General features: G+C 34.4%; 1 protein-coding gene across 1 annotated transcript; it reads left to right on the top strand.

The window, feature by feature from the left end:
* The first annotated feature begins 7,085 nt into the window (after positions 1-7,085).
* LOC127744080 (glutamate receptor 3.7-like) lies at positions 7,086-11,711 on the top strand. The gene is made up of 6 exons (XM_052256351.1): positions 7,086-7,816; positions 8,352-9,694; positions 9,807-10,084; positions 10,288-10,319; positions 10,523-10,929; positions 11,137-11,711. Exons 1-6 carry the CDS (start codon positions 7,567-7,569, stop codon positions 11,557-11,559), a joined length of 2,733 nt encoding a protein of 910 aa, XP_052112311.1. The 5' UTR covers positions 7,086-7,566; the 3' UTR covers positions 11,560-11,711.
* Positions 11,712-16,735: the final 5,024 nt, after the last annotated feature.

Genomic DNA, 16,735 nt, shown 5'->3' on the forward strand with positions numbered 1-16,735 from the left:
AATTATTTAATAATTTATAATATTACTTTTCATAATTATTTTACAAATATACATAATTTGCATATTTACTGTGTTTATGTTTTATGATGATTTTCACCAATATAAGGAATTACTGAATTAGAGACATTCTGTTGAAAATGAAATTCATTTAGAAAATTAAAAAAAATTGTTGGATTTTTTTTGAAAAATATATTTAGAGAGACAAACTAATAAAATATTTAAGCAATTTTTTAAGAAAAAAGTTCAAAGATTAGTTGCTGATAAAAAATAATAACCTCTAATATTTTTCATTCTTTAATTATAAATTTGGCTTATAATTCATTCTCTGAGTATTGTAATTAGAAAAAAATAAAGTTACTCTAAAAAATTTAATTTTTGAAAATTTAAAACAAATAGAATTTGTCTCTGACAATTTTTAGTTATTCTCATATTTTTACAAATCATTGATATATTTATGGTTAATACTAAGAAGATAATAATTAAAATTATCTTATATAATATAATATCTACAATTTTATATATATAACATTCATAATTATATATTTATTATATTTAAAATTTTATAAGTATTTTAATAATAATTAATAAATATTAAATAAAATAATTTTAGATTGTTTAAACTGATTTTTTTATTATTTCTTAAACATGATTTTTTTAACATGTATAATTCTTTTGCATCATTATAAATAATTATAGTTGGTAAGAAAAGTCTTGAAAGATAAATGTTAAATTTTTTTTTTTTCAAAACTACGTTTTCAAATAAAATATATAAAACTTTGAAGATTCCAATACATCTAATATATAAAAAATTTAAAATCTTATGACCCGTATAAATATAATTGTGAAAATTATTTATTTCTACTATCTTTCATGTTTAAAAGTTAAAACTTTGTGCAAGCGAAAAACCAAAACAATTATTATTATTTTGTTGTGAAATAAATAAAAGATATAAAATAGAGATGTATAAATAGAAGACTCTATTATTAATATAATTAGCTCAATAATAATTTATATATATATAATAATATTATATGTTGTAATGTGTATATATATACAAAGATGAAAAGAAATATTAAAAATAAAGAGAGAGAGAGAATTACATATGATTATTGTTAATATCTCAATATAATAAAGATAATTAATATTGCTATTAATATTATATGTAAAGAGTAATAGAAAAGAGAATTTAAAATACTAATAAAATAAAAGAAGAGAAGGAATTGTAGTAGAAATATAAAGAAAAGAGTATTTGATTGCAACATAAAGAGAGAATAATATTAAGTTGTTATAAAGAGATAGAGAAAGGGAAGTATTTGTAACTGTATCAAATCCATTTGCTTCGTTCAAGCTTTTTATAGGCAAATAAATTCAACTATTCAAACTTTATTAATTGTACTTTTTCATGTGAATTCGCTCCTTGCATAGGAAATCAGATCCACCCTTAAATGAGCATTCATCCTTATCTATCCATGCTGTAACACTCCCCCTTGAATGCTCATTTAGGAATATGTCTCATTAAAATCTTACTAAAGAAAACCCTGTGGGAAAAACCTTAGTGAAGGAAAAAGAGTACCATATCCTTGGGGACTGCCTCATTAAAAACCTTGTCAAGAAAAACCCAATGGGAAAAAAACCTGACCAAGGGAAAAAGAGTACAGTCTCCCCCTCTTGCTGACATTATTTAATGTCTCGAAATCGGCGCATCCCAATCTCATGTACCAATCTTTCAAAGGAGAATTTTGGGAGTGACTTTGTAAATAAATCTGCCAGATTGTCACTTGAACTAATCTGTTGGACATCAATAGTCCCTTGATTTTGAAGATCATGAGTGAAGAAGAATTTTGGAGAGATATGCTTTGTTCTATCACCTTTGATGTATCCGCCCTTAAGTTGAGCAATGCACGCTATATTATCTTCAAACAGGACAGTTGGAGCTATCTTATAATCAATCAGTTCACATGATGACAGGATATATTGGATCAAACTCCTGAGCCAAAAACACTCGCGACTAGCTTCATGAATCGCCAGTATTTCAGCATGATTAGAGGAGGTTGCTGCAATCGTCTGTTTTGTGGACCTCCATGATATAGCTGTACCACCATATGTGAATAAGTATCCTGTTTGAGATCTCCCTTTATGTGGATCAGACAGGTATCCGCATCTGCATAGCCAACTAATTGTGACTTGGATCCATAGGGATAAAACAATCCCATATCAACCGTTCCATGAAGATATCGAAAAATTTGTTTGATTCCACTCCAATGTCTTCTGGTTGGAGAGGAACTATATCTTGCTAGTAAATTCACCGCGAATGATATGTCAGGTCGCGTATTATTAGCAAGATACATTAGCGCTCCAATGGCACTAAGATATGGTACTTCAGGACCAAGGATATCTTCATTCTCTTTTTTAGGACGGAATTGATCCTTTTCCACATCTAAAGATCTTACGATCATTGGGGTACTCAAAGGATGTGATTTATCCATATAGAATCTTTTCAAGATCTTCTTTGTGTATGTTGTTTGGTGAATAAAGATCCCATTTTTTATATGCTCGATCTACAGGCCGAGACAAAACTTAGTCTTTCCAAGATCTTTCATTTCAAACTCTTCTTTTAGAGTTTTTATAATTGTTGGAATCTCTTCAGGAGTCCCAATGATATTTAAATCATCAACGTACACAGCAATTATAATAAACCCAGATGTAGTTTTCTTTATGAAAACACATGGGCAGATATCATCATTCTTGAATTCGTTTTTGGTCAGATACTCAGTAAGCCGATTATACCACATTCGTCTAGATTGCTTTAGACCATATAAAGATCTTTGCAATTTGACTGAGTATAACCCTTGCGAATATTCACTAGATGGTTTAGATATCTTTAGTCCTTCAGGGACTTTCATATAGATATCCCGATCTAATGAGCCGTACAAATAGGCTGTTACCACATCCATTAAATGCATATACAGTTTATGATATGCAGATAAACTGACCAAATAACGCAATGTTATCGCATCCACTACAGGGGAATACGTTTCTTCATAATCTATACCGGGCCTTTGTGAAAAACCTTGTGCCACAAGTCGGGCTTTATAGCGCACAACTTCATTTTTCAAATTTCGTTTTCTCACAAATACCCACTTATATCCAACAGGTTTTACATCTTCGGGTGTACGGACTACAGGTCCAAAGACTTCACGTTTTGCAAGTGAGTCTAATTCAGCCTTCATGGCTTCTTTCTATTTTGGCCAATCATTCCTTTGTTGACATTCTTCAACTGATCTTGGCTCAAGATCCTTACTTTCATGCATGATATCTAATGCCACATTATATGCAAATATTTCATTGACAATTGTCTTATTTCAGTCCCATTTCTCTCCTGTAAAGACATAATTTATTGAGATCTCATCATTTTCACAATTTTCAGGTACCTGAATGTCTTCTGGCGTTATATCAGAATTTTGGACGACTGCAGGTGTCTCTACTATGTCTTTTTCAACAGGAATCTTATTTACCTCTTTTCTCTTTCGAGGATTTTTGTCTTTGGAACCGACAGGCCTGCCACGCTTCTGGCGTGAATTCGCTTCAGTGGCTACTTGTCCTACTGGGACATCAATTCGAATGGGGGCATTTTCCGCTGGTATATAAGATTTGATTATCCTCTTTGTATCGGAAAATGCATCAGGCAATTCATTTGCTATTCTTTGCAAATATATAATCTTTTGAACTTCTAGTTCACATTGCCCTGATCGAGGATCTAAATGCATCAACGATGATGCATTCCAATTAAGTTCCTTTTCAGGGAGCTTATTCTCTCCCCCTAATGTTGGAAATTTTGATTCATCAAAATGACAATCCGCAAACCTGGCTTTAAATACATCTCCAGTTTGTATCTCAAGATATCTCACTATAGAGGGAGAATCATATCCAACATAGATCTCCAATTTTCTTCGGGGTCCTATTTTGGTGCGAGAAGGTAGTGCAATGGGAACATATATCGCATACCCAAATATCCTTAAATGGGAAATATTTGGCTGTTGGCCAAACACTAATTGCATTGAAGAGAACTGACGATAACTCGTTGGCCTCAAACGAATAAGTGCTGCGGCATGTAAAATAGCATGACCCCAAACCGAGGTTGGGAGATTTGTTCTCATAAGCAAGGGTCTAGCAATTAATTGGAGACGCTTAATAAGTGATTCTGCTAACCCATTTTGTATGTGAACATAAGCTACTGGATGTTCAACACTTATTCCATTAGCCATACAATAAGCATCAAAAGCTTGGTAAGTGAATTCACTAGCATTATCAAGATGAATTACTTTGATTGAATTTTCTGAAAATTGTGCTTTTAATCGAATAATTTGAGCCAATAATCTCGCAGACGTCAGGTTGCAAGAAGACAATAAGTAATCTCGCAAACGCCAGGTTGCGAGAAGATAATAAGCACACATGTGACCATCTCGAAGATGCGTCTATTAGGACCATAAAATATCTAAAAGATCCACATGGTGGATGAATAGGTCCACATATATCACCTTGAATCCTTTCTAGGAATTCAGGAGACTCAAATCCGATCTTTACTGGTGATGGCCTTAAAATTAACTTTCCCTGAGAACATGCAGCACAACAAAATTCACTAGTTTTAAAAATCTTCTGGTTCTTTAGTGAATGTCCATGAGAGTTTTCAATAATTCTCCTCATCATGGTTGTTCCCGGATGATCCAATCGGTCGTGCCAAGTTATGAACTCATTTGAGCTAGTAAACTTCTGGTTTACAATGGCATGTGATTCAATTGCACTAATCTTGGTATAATACAACCCAGATGAAAGTGAAGGTAATTTTTCTAATATAACTTTCTTATTTGAATCATGAGTTGTGATACATAAATACTCATGATTTCCCTCATTCATAGTCTCAATATGATATCCATTTCGGCGAATATCTTTAAAACTCAACAAGTTTCTTCGAGACTTGGTAGATAAAAGTGCATTATTTATTATAAATTTTGTTCCTCCAGGAAACAAAATTATAGCTCTTCCGGAGCCTTCTATCACATTACCTGAGCCAATAATAGTGTTAACATATTCCTCTTTTGGCACAAGATGGGTAAAATATATATCACTTTTGAGAATAGTGTGCGAACTTGCACTATCCGCAAGGCATACATCTTCATTACATATCCTTGCCATTCTGAGTCTTCCTAAAAATTTGATCAGAGTCTCGTGCGGATAACGTGTTGTAAAATAAAGGATATATAAAATAAAGATGTATAAATAGAAGACTCTATTATTAATATAATTAGCTCAATAATTTATATATATATAAGTAATGTCATATACTAAAATTTTATTTTAAAATTTGACACATTTAATAATTTCAAAATTCATAAACATTAATATTTCATTATTTATGTACATCACATTTGAAACTTAAATACATAGAAAATAAAACTTAACAATAAGTCCTTTACATTATTTATTTACATAGATACTTCACAATTCCACGTATTAAACTATTCCATCATTGATCAAATGACCAATATTTCCTTCAGGATCCTCAAAGAAATCAGATACATCATAATGAGTGGTGGAGTTCTCAGCATCATTTGAAACAAAATTTGTTTCCTTTCCTTTGTCGTTTTTTTTCAAAGATGCCTGGTAAAGATCGACTAGGTGCCTTGGGGTACGACAGGTACGTGACCAATGGCCCTTTCCACCACAGCGGAAACACTTCTCCTCGGTTGATTTATTCTGCCCGATATTCCTTTCTTTATCCCACTTCTGGTGAGATTCTCTCTTTTGAACATAATTCTTTTTTCTTCCATAATTTTTCTTGTTATTAAAAGCTTGCCATTTGCCTCTTCTGGGGTAATGATTTGCTGCATTTACTTCAGGAAATAGGGTGGCGCCAGCTGGGCGCGCTTCATGATTTTTCAATAACAACTCATTGTTGCGTTCGGCAACAAGAAGGCAAGAAATTAACTCAGAATATTTTTAAACCCTTTCTCTCGATACTGCTGCTGCAGGAGCACATTCGAGGCATGGAAGGTTGAGAAAGTTTTCTCCAACATATCATGATTAGTTATTTTTCCCCACACAATTTCATTCGTGAGGTGATTCGAAACATTGCAGAATTATATTCATTTATAGATTTAAAATCTTGTAAACGCAAATGCGTCCATTCATATCGGGCTTGAGGAAGTATCACCGTTTTCTGATGATTATACCTTTCTTCAAGGTCTTTCCAAAGATCTGCAGGATCTTTTAATGTGAGATATTCAGTTTTCAATCCCTCGTTAAGATGACGACGAAGAAAAATCATGGCTTTGATTTTATCCTTCTGGGATGCATTATTTTCAGCTTTAATGGTATCTCCAAGATCCATTGAATCAAGATGGATTTCAGCATCTAATATCCATAATAAATAATTGTTTCCAGATATATCAAGAGCATTGAATTCGAGACGAGAGAGTTTCGACATAATGAAAATGTTACCTGAGTCTTCCTAAAGATTTGATCAGAGTCTCGTGCTGATAACGTGTTGTGAAATAAATAAAAGATATAAAATAGAGTATATATATACAAAGATGAAAAGAAATATTAAAAATAAAGAGAGAGAGAATTGCATATGATTATTGTTAATATCTCAATATAATAAAGATAATTAATATTGCTATTAATATTATATGTAAAGAGTAATAGAAAAGAAAATTTAAAATATTAATAAAATAAAAGAAGAGAAGGAATTGTAGTAGAAATATAAAGAAAAGAGTATTTGATTGCAACATAAAGAGAGAATAATATTAAGTTGTTATAAAGAGATAGAAAAAGGGAAGTATTTGTAACTGTATCAAATTCATTTGCCTCGTTCATGCTTTTTATAGGCAAATAAATTCAACTATTCAAACTTTATTAATTGTACTTTTTCATGTAAATTTGCTCCTTATATAGAAAATCAGATCCACCCTTAAATGAGCATTCATTCTTATCTATCCATGCTGTAACATATTTTATGTAAAACTTAAACTCATACGTATCCTAATACCTATTACTAACTATGTTGACTTGGTTGACTTCTAATTTGAACTGTTGCTGTTACCTCTTCAGTCTTCATAGCCACCAAAATAATCTCTTTGCAGATGGCAACCCTCACCATGCCCACGAGTCTCATTCTTTTCACATTGTCCATATTTTTTCCATCACAAAGCCATTAATATTTGATTCAAAGCTTTGACTTGTCACATATTCTTTCCTTTTTTAAAGTTTTCCTTCTTCAAGTGAACATATTCTGTCCAATTTAGCACCCCCTTTTAATTTTCCTTTCTTGTACCACCATTTCTGGGTTGGAACCATGCTCATTCATGAACCTGGGTTTCTTCTTTTGCTCTTACTTCATTTCTAGTTCCTTTACCAGCTAAATTCATCTGGGAACCCATCAAAATGTGATTTTTCTTCCATCCCTATGAGTTTTCTGGTGTTTTCAGATTCTGGGTGACCACAAGTTTGAGTCTTTATGGTGAAAAGTTTGGTGGGGTTGGCTTGAATTTTTGTGTGCTACAAAATATGAAGTCGTTTGTTGTTTCCCACCTTGTGATTTGGACCATCTTTTGTGGTGGTATTTTCTGCAGTAGGCCTGCAAGTGTGAACATTGGTGCAGTCTTCACCTTCGATTCGGTCATAGGTAGAGCTGCAAAGGTGGCCATGAAAATGGCCGTTGATGATGTCAATGCTGACCCTAGAGTCCTCAATGGCACCCACCTCAACTTGATAATGAAGGATGCTGCCTGCAGTGTCTTTCTGGGAGCTATTGGAGGTGGCAAGCTTGATCCTTGAGCACCTTGTTTATAGTATTTCTATTTTTGTTTTGAATTTAAATGATTCCTCAAGTAGTTTGGTTTTCTAGCATATGTCATGTAACAATTAATTGCTTAGGAAATATTTCACATGATTAAGTGATGTCCCTTTTAGACAATTCTAAGTTTGAATGCCGTGAGGTTCTTAATGTTGTTGACTTCTGCTTCTAAAATTCTCGGTCAATATCCAAGGTTTATTGTTCTGTTTTATGATGTTTCATGATGCATATTACTACCTTCTTGCATACTTGGTTATAGCCTTATAGCTATTTGTGACATTATCACATTCATTTCTACCTTAATTAATATAATTTGCTTTTTAACAGCAGCTTATTACTTAATGAGGTAGTTCTTGTTGATTTCTCATTTTGCTTCACTGGTTTTTTAATTACTCAGACTTCAGTTTATAGACATTCTTCATTGGATGCATATGGATCAACTTTAACAGGAAGCTCTTGTAAATTTACATTACCTGAATTGAACCTCTGTATACAGCTTTTCAGGCACTCGAGGAAGGGATCGTAGCAATGGTTGGTCCACAGTCGTCTTCTATAGCTCATATGGTATCTCAAATTGCTGATGCTCTCCATGTGCCTCTTGTCTCATATGGTGCCACTGATCCTACCCTGTCCTCCCTTCAGTTCCCTTACTTTTTTCGTACTATACAAAGCGACTTGGAGCAGATGATTGCGGTAGCTGATCTAATTGAATTCAATGAATGGAAGGAGGTCATTGCTGTATACTTGGATGATGATTATGGAAGAAATGGAATGTCGGCTTTGAGGGATGAACTTGAAAATAGGAGATTGAAAATTGCTCATAAGCTACCTTTGAGTATTCAGTTTGATCCAAATGAAATCACCACTTTGCTGAACCAATCCAAATTGTTTGGTCCTCGTGTGTATGTTGTTCATATCAACCTGGATCCAAAACTGAGATTTTTCAACATTGCCAACAAACTTAAAATGATGACCAAAGACTATGTTTGGCTAGTCACTGATTGGCTCTTTGCTACCTTAGATTCTTTCTCCACAGTGAATCAGACCTCTCTCAGTGTTCTCCAAGGGGTTGTTGGTTTTCGTCAGCATATTCCAGATTCCCGAAAGAAGAGAGGTTTCGTTTCAAAATGGAGAAATGCACATAAAGGTATGCCAAATGGTAGTTTGAATGCCTATGGATACTATGCTTATGATACAATATGGGCAGTTGCGCGATCAATTGACAGATTCATTAGATTGCATAATAATATTACCTTTGTAGTTAATCATGAGAATAAGCCATCTCACACACAAGGAAATGATCTTCAGCTTGACAAGCTCAAAATCCTTGCTAGTGGATCTGATCTGGGCAGTATATTATTACAGTCAAATTTTACTGGTGTGAGTGGTCGAGTTCAGTTTAATGCAAACAGGAATATCATAAGTGGTGGTTATGATGTTATAAATATCAATCAGAGTGCAATGACTACGGTTGGTTATTGGTCTAATTGCTCAGGATTTTCGGTCATCCCCGCTGAAAATCTTAAGACTAAGAAATGTAAAAGGTTAACTCAAGATCATAAGCTTGGCAATATTACTTGGCCTGGTGGAGGGACAGAAAGACCGCGCGGCTGGGTGATTGCTGATAATGGAAGACCACTGAGAATTGGAGTACCACGTAGAGCAAGTTTTGTTGAATTTGTGACTGTGAAGGATCATCAAATTCTAGGGTACTGCATTGATGTCTTCAACAAGACCCTGGAATTTATTCCATATGATGTTCCTTACCGTTTCATCCCTGTTGGGAATGGTAAATCAAATCCAAGCTATGATGAACTCGTGAAAAATGTTGCTGACAGTGTAAGATAATTTGCATATTTCCTTTATATAGGCAGTGATTTTGGTTTTCCTGGTTATAAAGAATGTTTTGATGTTTTCTATATCCTTGTTTATGATTGGAAGTTTGTTTCAGGTATATGATGCAGTTGTCGGCGACATTGCAATTGTGACGAACCGTACACAATATGTGGATTTTTCTCAGCCTTATGCAACAACTGGCCTTGTTATAGTGGCTCCTGTCGACAATGCAAGATCAAATGCTTGGGTGTTTCTCCAACCATTCACAGCAGATATGTGGTGTGCTACGGCTGCTTCATTCGTGATGATTGGAGTGGTTATATGGATTCTTGAGCACCGAGTCAATGATGACTTCCGTGGTCCTCCTAAGAGACAACTGGTGACAGCGTTTATGTAAGCCTTTAAACTAAAATTGTTTCTGAATTTCCCCCCCATTGATTTGCTATGTTTACACCTACAAGTGTTAGTTCAGTGTGATTCAATTAACTTTTAAGACTTTGTTTATGAAATTTGATGCAGCAATATATATATATATATTCCACTATTCACCTTGTGTTTTAGATTCTAATAACTCCTTGTTGTTATTTGTTTTTCAGGTTCAGCCTCTCAACACTGTTTAAGACAAACCGTAAGAAAATCTCACTCTTTCAGTTTTGTATATCCAATTCTGTGATCCTGTATAGACTGTGTAGTTTCGAAATAAAAAACCACAGAAAAGATAAATAGTTATGAATATTTTCTGAGGCTTTCTTGCTATAATGGTAAAATGATATTTAAGGTATATGAATTACACTTTGATCTGATGGTCTTTTAAAATTTTCCTGAAATCAGAGGAACGGACGATAAGCTCGCTATCCAAAATGGTGATGATAGTCTGGCTTTTCCTATTGATGGTGATCACTGCTAGCTATACAGCAAGCTTGACTTCAATTCTTACAGTGGAGCAGCTCTCATCGCCCATCACAGGAATCGATAGCTTGATTGCGAGCAATTGGCCCATTGGATACCAAGTAGGATCTTTCGCTTACAGCTATCTTACGGATAGTCTTTATATATCAAAATCAAGACTTGTTCAACTAGGCTCTCCCGAGGAATATGCTAAAGCTCTGAAGAAGGGGCCGTCTAATGGAGGCGTGGCGGCTATCATCGATGAGCTTCCTTACGTGGAGTTATTTCTGTCAAAGGAAACTGGGTTCGGTATCATTGGACAGCCATTTACCAAAAGCAGTTGGGGATTTGTAAGTTCAAAATGATTATATGCATGGTAGAACCAAACATTCTATCATGAAACCTTTTTGTCCAATACATAATGTTCAAATTCTTAAACTCTAGTTTGAAGCAGAGACTTGTAGGACTATACAGAACTGCATTTTAGTCATTTGGTTCTTTGAAAATCTGTTATGACTATTTGTGTCATTTCCTGACATATTTTAACATTGAATCAGGCTTTCCAAAAAGAGTCTCCTCTCGCCCTCGACATGTCCACGGCTATTCTAAAACTCGCCGAGAGCGGAGAGCTCCAGAAGATACATGACAAGTGGCTCTGCAAGATGGGTTGCTCTGAAAAAACAACAAGCAACTCCAAGCCTGACCAACTTCACTTGATTAGTTTTTGGGGTCTGTATCTGTCATGTGGTGTTGTCACACTCGCCTCGCTTTTGGTGTTTCTTCTGCGAGCGATTCGCCAATACGCTCGCTTCAAACGACGGGAAAAGGACATTGCTGTCGCCTCATCGTCGGAACCATCAAAGACCAGCAGCCATTGTTCCCAGGTTCTCCTTAACTTCTTCAACTTCATTGATGAAAAAGAAGAGGCCATAAAGAAAATGTTCACTCAATGTGACAATCCTGAACCTCAAGTCAGATAAGAGAGTATTGGTTCATGGTTCTGCTGCTAAAAGTGATTCATAAAATTTGTAGGTTTTAGTAAACTCATACACTCAGAAGCTTTCTAATCTATGTATAGTAACAATAATCTGTTCCAAAGAATAAAATAAAATAATATAATGTTGGCCATGTATACTAGTACTAAGAAGTGTTACTCTACTAACATGTGATTTTTCTTTTCAAGTAATAATGATGTCAACGCATGAATCAAATGCAATTGTTATAATCTTGTAGTAGTTTCATCAAAACATAGACTTTTCTTTCATAATTTTTTAGAATAAGATTTTCTCCATTTTTTATAGCCAATTCAGTATGATTATGTTATGATGACTATGTTAGTTATATAAATATTAAAATTAAAGTAATATTTTTTATATTTTAATAATGTTTTTTTAAAATATCATAACTATGAAAATTACCGTCACGTAGTCGTACTAAAATCTACCTTATATTATATGATATGATTAGGTTCATTTATGTACCAAAAATAATCAAGCAATTATTATTTATTAATATTACATAGGCTATTGACTAGAAATTTGAAGTCTACCCTAAAACTATAAGAGAAAAACCAAGGGTCCTACAGGCATGTGCTCATAAAAATTAGAGTGGAGCAAGTAAATCAAAATGTGAATATGTAATGCGGGAACCAATCAGACAACTCTATCTACAGTGTCGCATTTTGTGTCAAATGACAAAAATATGGTTCATGTGTTGTCTTTATCCCTTTTCCCTCAATTTGGACCCACTTGTCTGAGGTGAATAAATTTTGTGGTGCTTAAGCTAACACTCAATTTGTAGTTATTGGTATATAAGTTCACACTTTATATTTTGTGTCAACTAACTTTTCTTCTTGTTTTTAAAATGTTACTCCCCTCTTCTTCTTTTTTTCTCTTTTGTTGTAAATTAAATATCGCTTTTTAATTTCAAAAAGTTATGAATTAATTTTATTTATTATACTCTCTATTATTAATTGAAAAATTAAAAAAATTGAGAATTAATGGAGATAAAGAATAATACTAATATACTATAATTTCTTTCTTTTGATTATTTATATTTTTAATAAAGTTTAATAATTATTTAAATAACCATGCACAACTAGAGAAATAGTTAATTTGAAAAAAAAAAGAATTATGTTGTGTTAATCCTAATTTTATCACGCTAATCTTAATCCAAAATCTTAAATTTTTTAAAAATTGTTCAAGTTAACTGACATTATAGTTAATTTTTTATTCTTTTTCTTTCCCATTTAGTTAGCCAATGCCTATTTAATATCAGAATGATTTAAAGTTTATTTATTAAGAAATGTATAAATCAACTTTAATTAAAAAGCAGGGAGAAAGAAATACGCAATTATCTTCCAAGATCCTGAAAAAGAAAAAGCAAAGAAAAGACATAAAAGAAGAAAAGAAAATAATGAAAGATACCATCATTAACAATCTATTGGCAAGAGTAAAGATCAGTATCATCTATCTATTTATCTATTTTTATTATATAAAAATTAATACTAATTTTTTATATATTAGATTTAAATTATATATATTTTTAATAATGCTACATCATCAATTTTAATTATTTGAAAAAATTTTAAAAAATTAACGAATCAACTTTTAGTAAAATAATAAAATTTACCTTAAAATATAATAATATTTGACCTACTTATATATCATACATAAGATTTTTAAGTTTTAACACTATTACTTCATTTTACAATTCGTGATTCGCCTATAAAAAAATTTACACTAACAAATAAAAAAAAATTTATCTACTTAAAAATATTCTATTAGATGTTTACAAAATAAAAATATTTATTATTATTTTAAAACAAATTTACGAAAAAAAATTCTTATTACTTTTATTATTTATATTTTTTTAAGATCCTTATAGTTATATTTATTTTAATATGCTATTTAAATCAAAAAATTAATTTTGATCTTTTTTTAATACTATTCTAAATTTGTATCTTTCAAAATATTAAACACAAAGAATTATTATAAATTCAAATTATAAAAAATTCTATTATTCTTACTATTATAGATGTCATTAAAAATCTATATACACTAAAAGAAGAAAAACAAGTAGATATAAAAAAAATCTACAAAAAAAATATGAAAAATAAAGTTTTGTGTTACAATATAAAAAATTATTACATATTCAAATTATAAAAAATTCTATCAAATTTCATCAAATTATACTTATCATACAAAATTTTATCAAATTATAAATTACTAACTCAATAATTATTATATATTCAAAATTAAATTAAAAGTTACAAATCAAAGTGCTACAATAATGATACGAGCCCATTAACAGCTGCTACTCCCGGCCTAATACAGCAAACTGAAAGTGATGAGATAGTAATTGGGCCAGATAAACCAGCAACTGAGCAGAGGGACAAATGGGTGAAGAAACAGCCAGCGTGGATGAAGGATTATGAACTTTAAAATAAGGGCGCAGTAGAGTAATAAAATTAGAGGTAGTATTGAGTTAGTTACGTAACAACTTAGAGAGAGAAAATGATAAAAAGGAAGGCAGAGAATAGAGGAGTGGTAAGAAATTATGAATTGTTATCATTGAGGAGTGTGTCCCTCACTCGAAAGGGAAAATTATTGTTCATTCCATTCAGATTACATACACATTGATATTTGATTTTTACTTCATTCTGAACTGCATGATTTTTTTGATCATTTTGTGGTTGATATACTGCTGCTTGAACTTAAATTGCTGAACAGGACTACCAATTGGTGCTCTCGTTGAGAGATACCCAAGATGACGGAAGGAACTCGATTATCCCGACTAGAAGAATTAACACTCTCCAATAAGCATGAGATAGCGATGTTGAGCCGTGGTTTGGTGGAGGCGAACGAACGGATAGCAGGAACGCAACAGCAACTTACAGCGATAGATTCATCACTGCGTGTATTGAAAAGCTGCTCCGTGAGGGTATGAAACTGAAGGCAGCTAGTGGCGATCCCAGTTTTGCTAGAGATGATGTGGTGGAAGGCTCGGGATCTGTTAATTTGGATGGAGAACCACAATGGCCCCGGAAATTGAAGGTGGCCGACCTTCCTATGTTCGAAGGAGATGGAGTAGAGGTTTGGGTTTTCCGGGTAAGGCAATACTTGGAGACCTTTAACATTCTAATTGAACAAAGGATTCGGGTACTATCCTTCCATCTGGTGGGTGCCGCCTATGCATGGTATCGCTGGGGAGTCAACAATAATATTGCGTACACCTGGGACTTATTCCTTGAGGCGATGAATGCTCGCTTTGGCAAGAACGTGTTCTATGATCCAAGAACAGCTCTCAAGGAATTGAAGCAAGGTGGGTCGATGGAAGAGTATCACTGTCAATTCGAAGAACTGAGCAACCGTGTGACAGGGCTGAGTGAAGAGTGGATTGTGGCTCTGTTTACTGCTGGGCTCCAAGAGCACCTGAAGTGCGAGCTGCTGCTGGCCCGACCCAATTCCTATATCCAAGCTGTCTCTCTTGCCAAATTGCATGAGCAGAAACATGCAGTAACATTGGGCCTCACAAAAAACAATAGCAGCAAATCAAACTCCTCATTTGGGCCACCGAATCGGTTGCACCCAACCGAACTTTACACCCGATTTCCCAACTTCAGAAACCCATCACTCACACAGTCACCTCTTCAAACCATTCGTTCCCCCCCACCCCCTCAACCAATTCTTCTCCCACCGCACCACAAACCCCACCAGTCAAGAGACTCACCAGCGCCAATATACGTGCACGCCGGAAAAAGGGACTTTGTTATTATTGTGACGACAAGTACAGCCCCGGTCACTGCTGCAAATCATTATTGCAACTCCTAGTGGGGGAAGAGGAATTACGGGAACTGATGCAAGAGCCTCATACGGCAGTGGTAGAGCCAGAATCTTATTCCGACGACGCTGGGGAAGGGGATGAACAACCACCCAAGATTAGTTTGAATGCACTCGCAGGGGAATTTCACGCGGAAATGCTCAGAGTCCGTGGTACCCACTCTAACCGACAATTGATGATCCTTATTGATGGTGGAAGTACTCATAACTTTGTAAAAGGGTCTGTAGCCAAGAAGTTGAATTTGTCGCTCAGTCCAACTCTTGCTCTACAAGTGATGGTGGGTAACGGTGATTCTATTCATTGCGGAGCAATGTGCAAGAACTTGGCACTAACAGTTCAAGGGTATAATTTTGCAGTTAATACTTATGTACTGGACTTAAAGGGTGCTGATATTGTCTTAGGGGTGCACTGGATGATGCTGTTAGGGACAGTTAGGATTAACTACATGGAATTATTCATGAAGTTTAAAATCATGGGTAAATGGGTAGTGTTCCAAGGTGAGCGGCTACTGAAGGATGCTAATCTTTATTTCAGAGAGCTTAAGAAGCTCAATGCGAGCAACGCTATTGTCTCTATGTTCCATTTAGAGGTTACCAATACTGATTCCACACCACAAGCTGCCTTGGAAGATGAAAGTGTTCAAGGGGTTCTTACTGAATTCTCAGAAGTCTTTGAGGAGCCCAGCAAATTGCCGCCGCAACGCGAAAATCGATCACCATATTCATCTAATTTTTGGCTCTGCACCGGTGAGTATATGACCGTACCGTTATCCCCACTTCCAGAAAGAAGAAATGGAGAGGCTTGTGGAAGAAATGCTGAGTACAGGGATTATTCGCAATAGCCAAAGCGCTTTCTCTAGTCCAGTACTGCTAGTCAGGAAGAAGGATGGAGGGTGGCGTTTCTGTGTCGATTACCGAGCTCTCAACTCCATTACAGTAAAAGATAAGTTTTCTATCCCTACTATTGATGAAATCTTAGATGAACTGCACGGTGCCATCTATTTCTCTAAGATTGACCTGCGTAGTGGCTACCACCAGATTTGCATGAAGGAGGAGGATATTGATAAAACTGCCTTTCGAATGCACATTGGCCATTACGAGTTTGTGGTGATGCCATTCGGACTTACGAATGCACCTTCCACCTTTCAGGCAACCATGAATCATATTTTTTAGCCATTCTTGAGGCGTTTCGTGGCAGTATTTTTTGATGACATATTGGTATATAGCAGGAGTAAGGAGGAACATCTAGAGCACTTGTCCCTCACTTTACAAGTGCTGCGTGAGAACCAGCTCTTTGCTAAACAATCCAAATGTT

Source organism: Arachis duranensis, unplaced genomic scaffold, assembly GCF_000817695.3.
Source record: "Arachis duranensis cultivar V14167 unplaced genomic scaffold, aradu.V14167.gnm2.J7QH unplaced_Scaffold_232525, whole genome shotgun sequence".
Taxonomy (NCBI): domain Eukaryota; kingdom Viridiplantae; phylum Streptophyta; class Magnoliopsida; order Fabales; family Fabaceae; genus Arachis; species Arachis duranensis.

Coding starts and splice junctions, on each gene's coding strand:
- LOC127744080 (XM_052256351.1), top strand. CDS start 7,567: ATGAAGTCGTTTGTTGTTTCCCACCTTGTGATTTGGACCATCTTTTGT. Junction 7,817..8,351: donor CTTTCTGGGAGCTATTGGAG/GTGGCAAGCTTG, acceptor CTCTGTATACAG/CTTTTCAGGCACTCGAGGAA. Junction 10,085..10,287: donor CAACTGGTGACAGCGTTTAT/GTAAGCCTTTAA, acceptor TTTGTTTTTCAG/GTTCAGCCTCTCAACACTGT.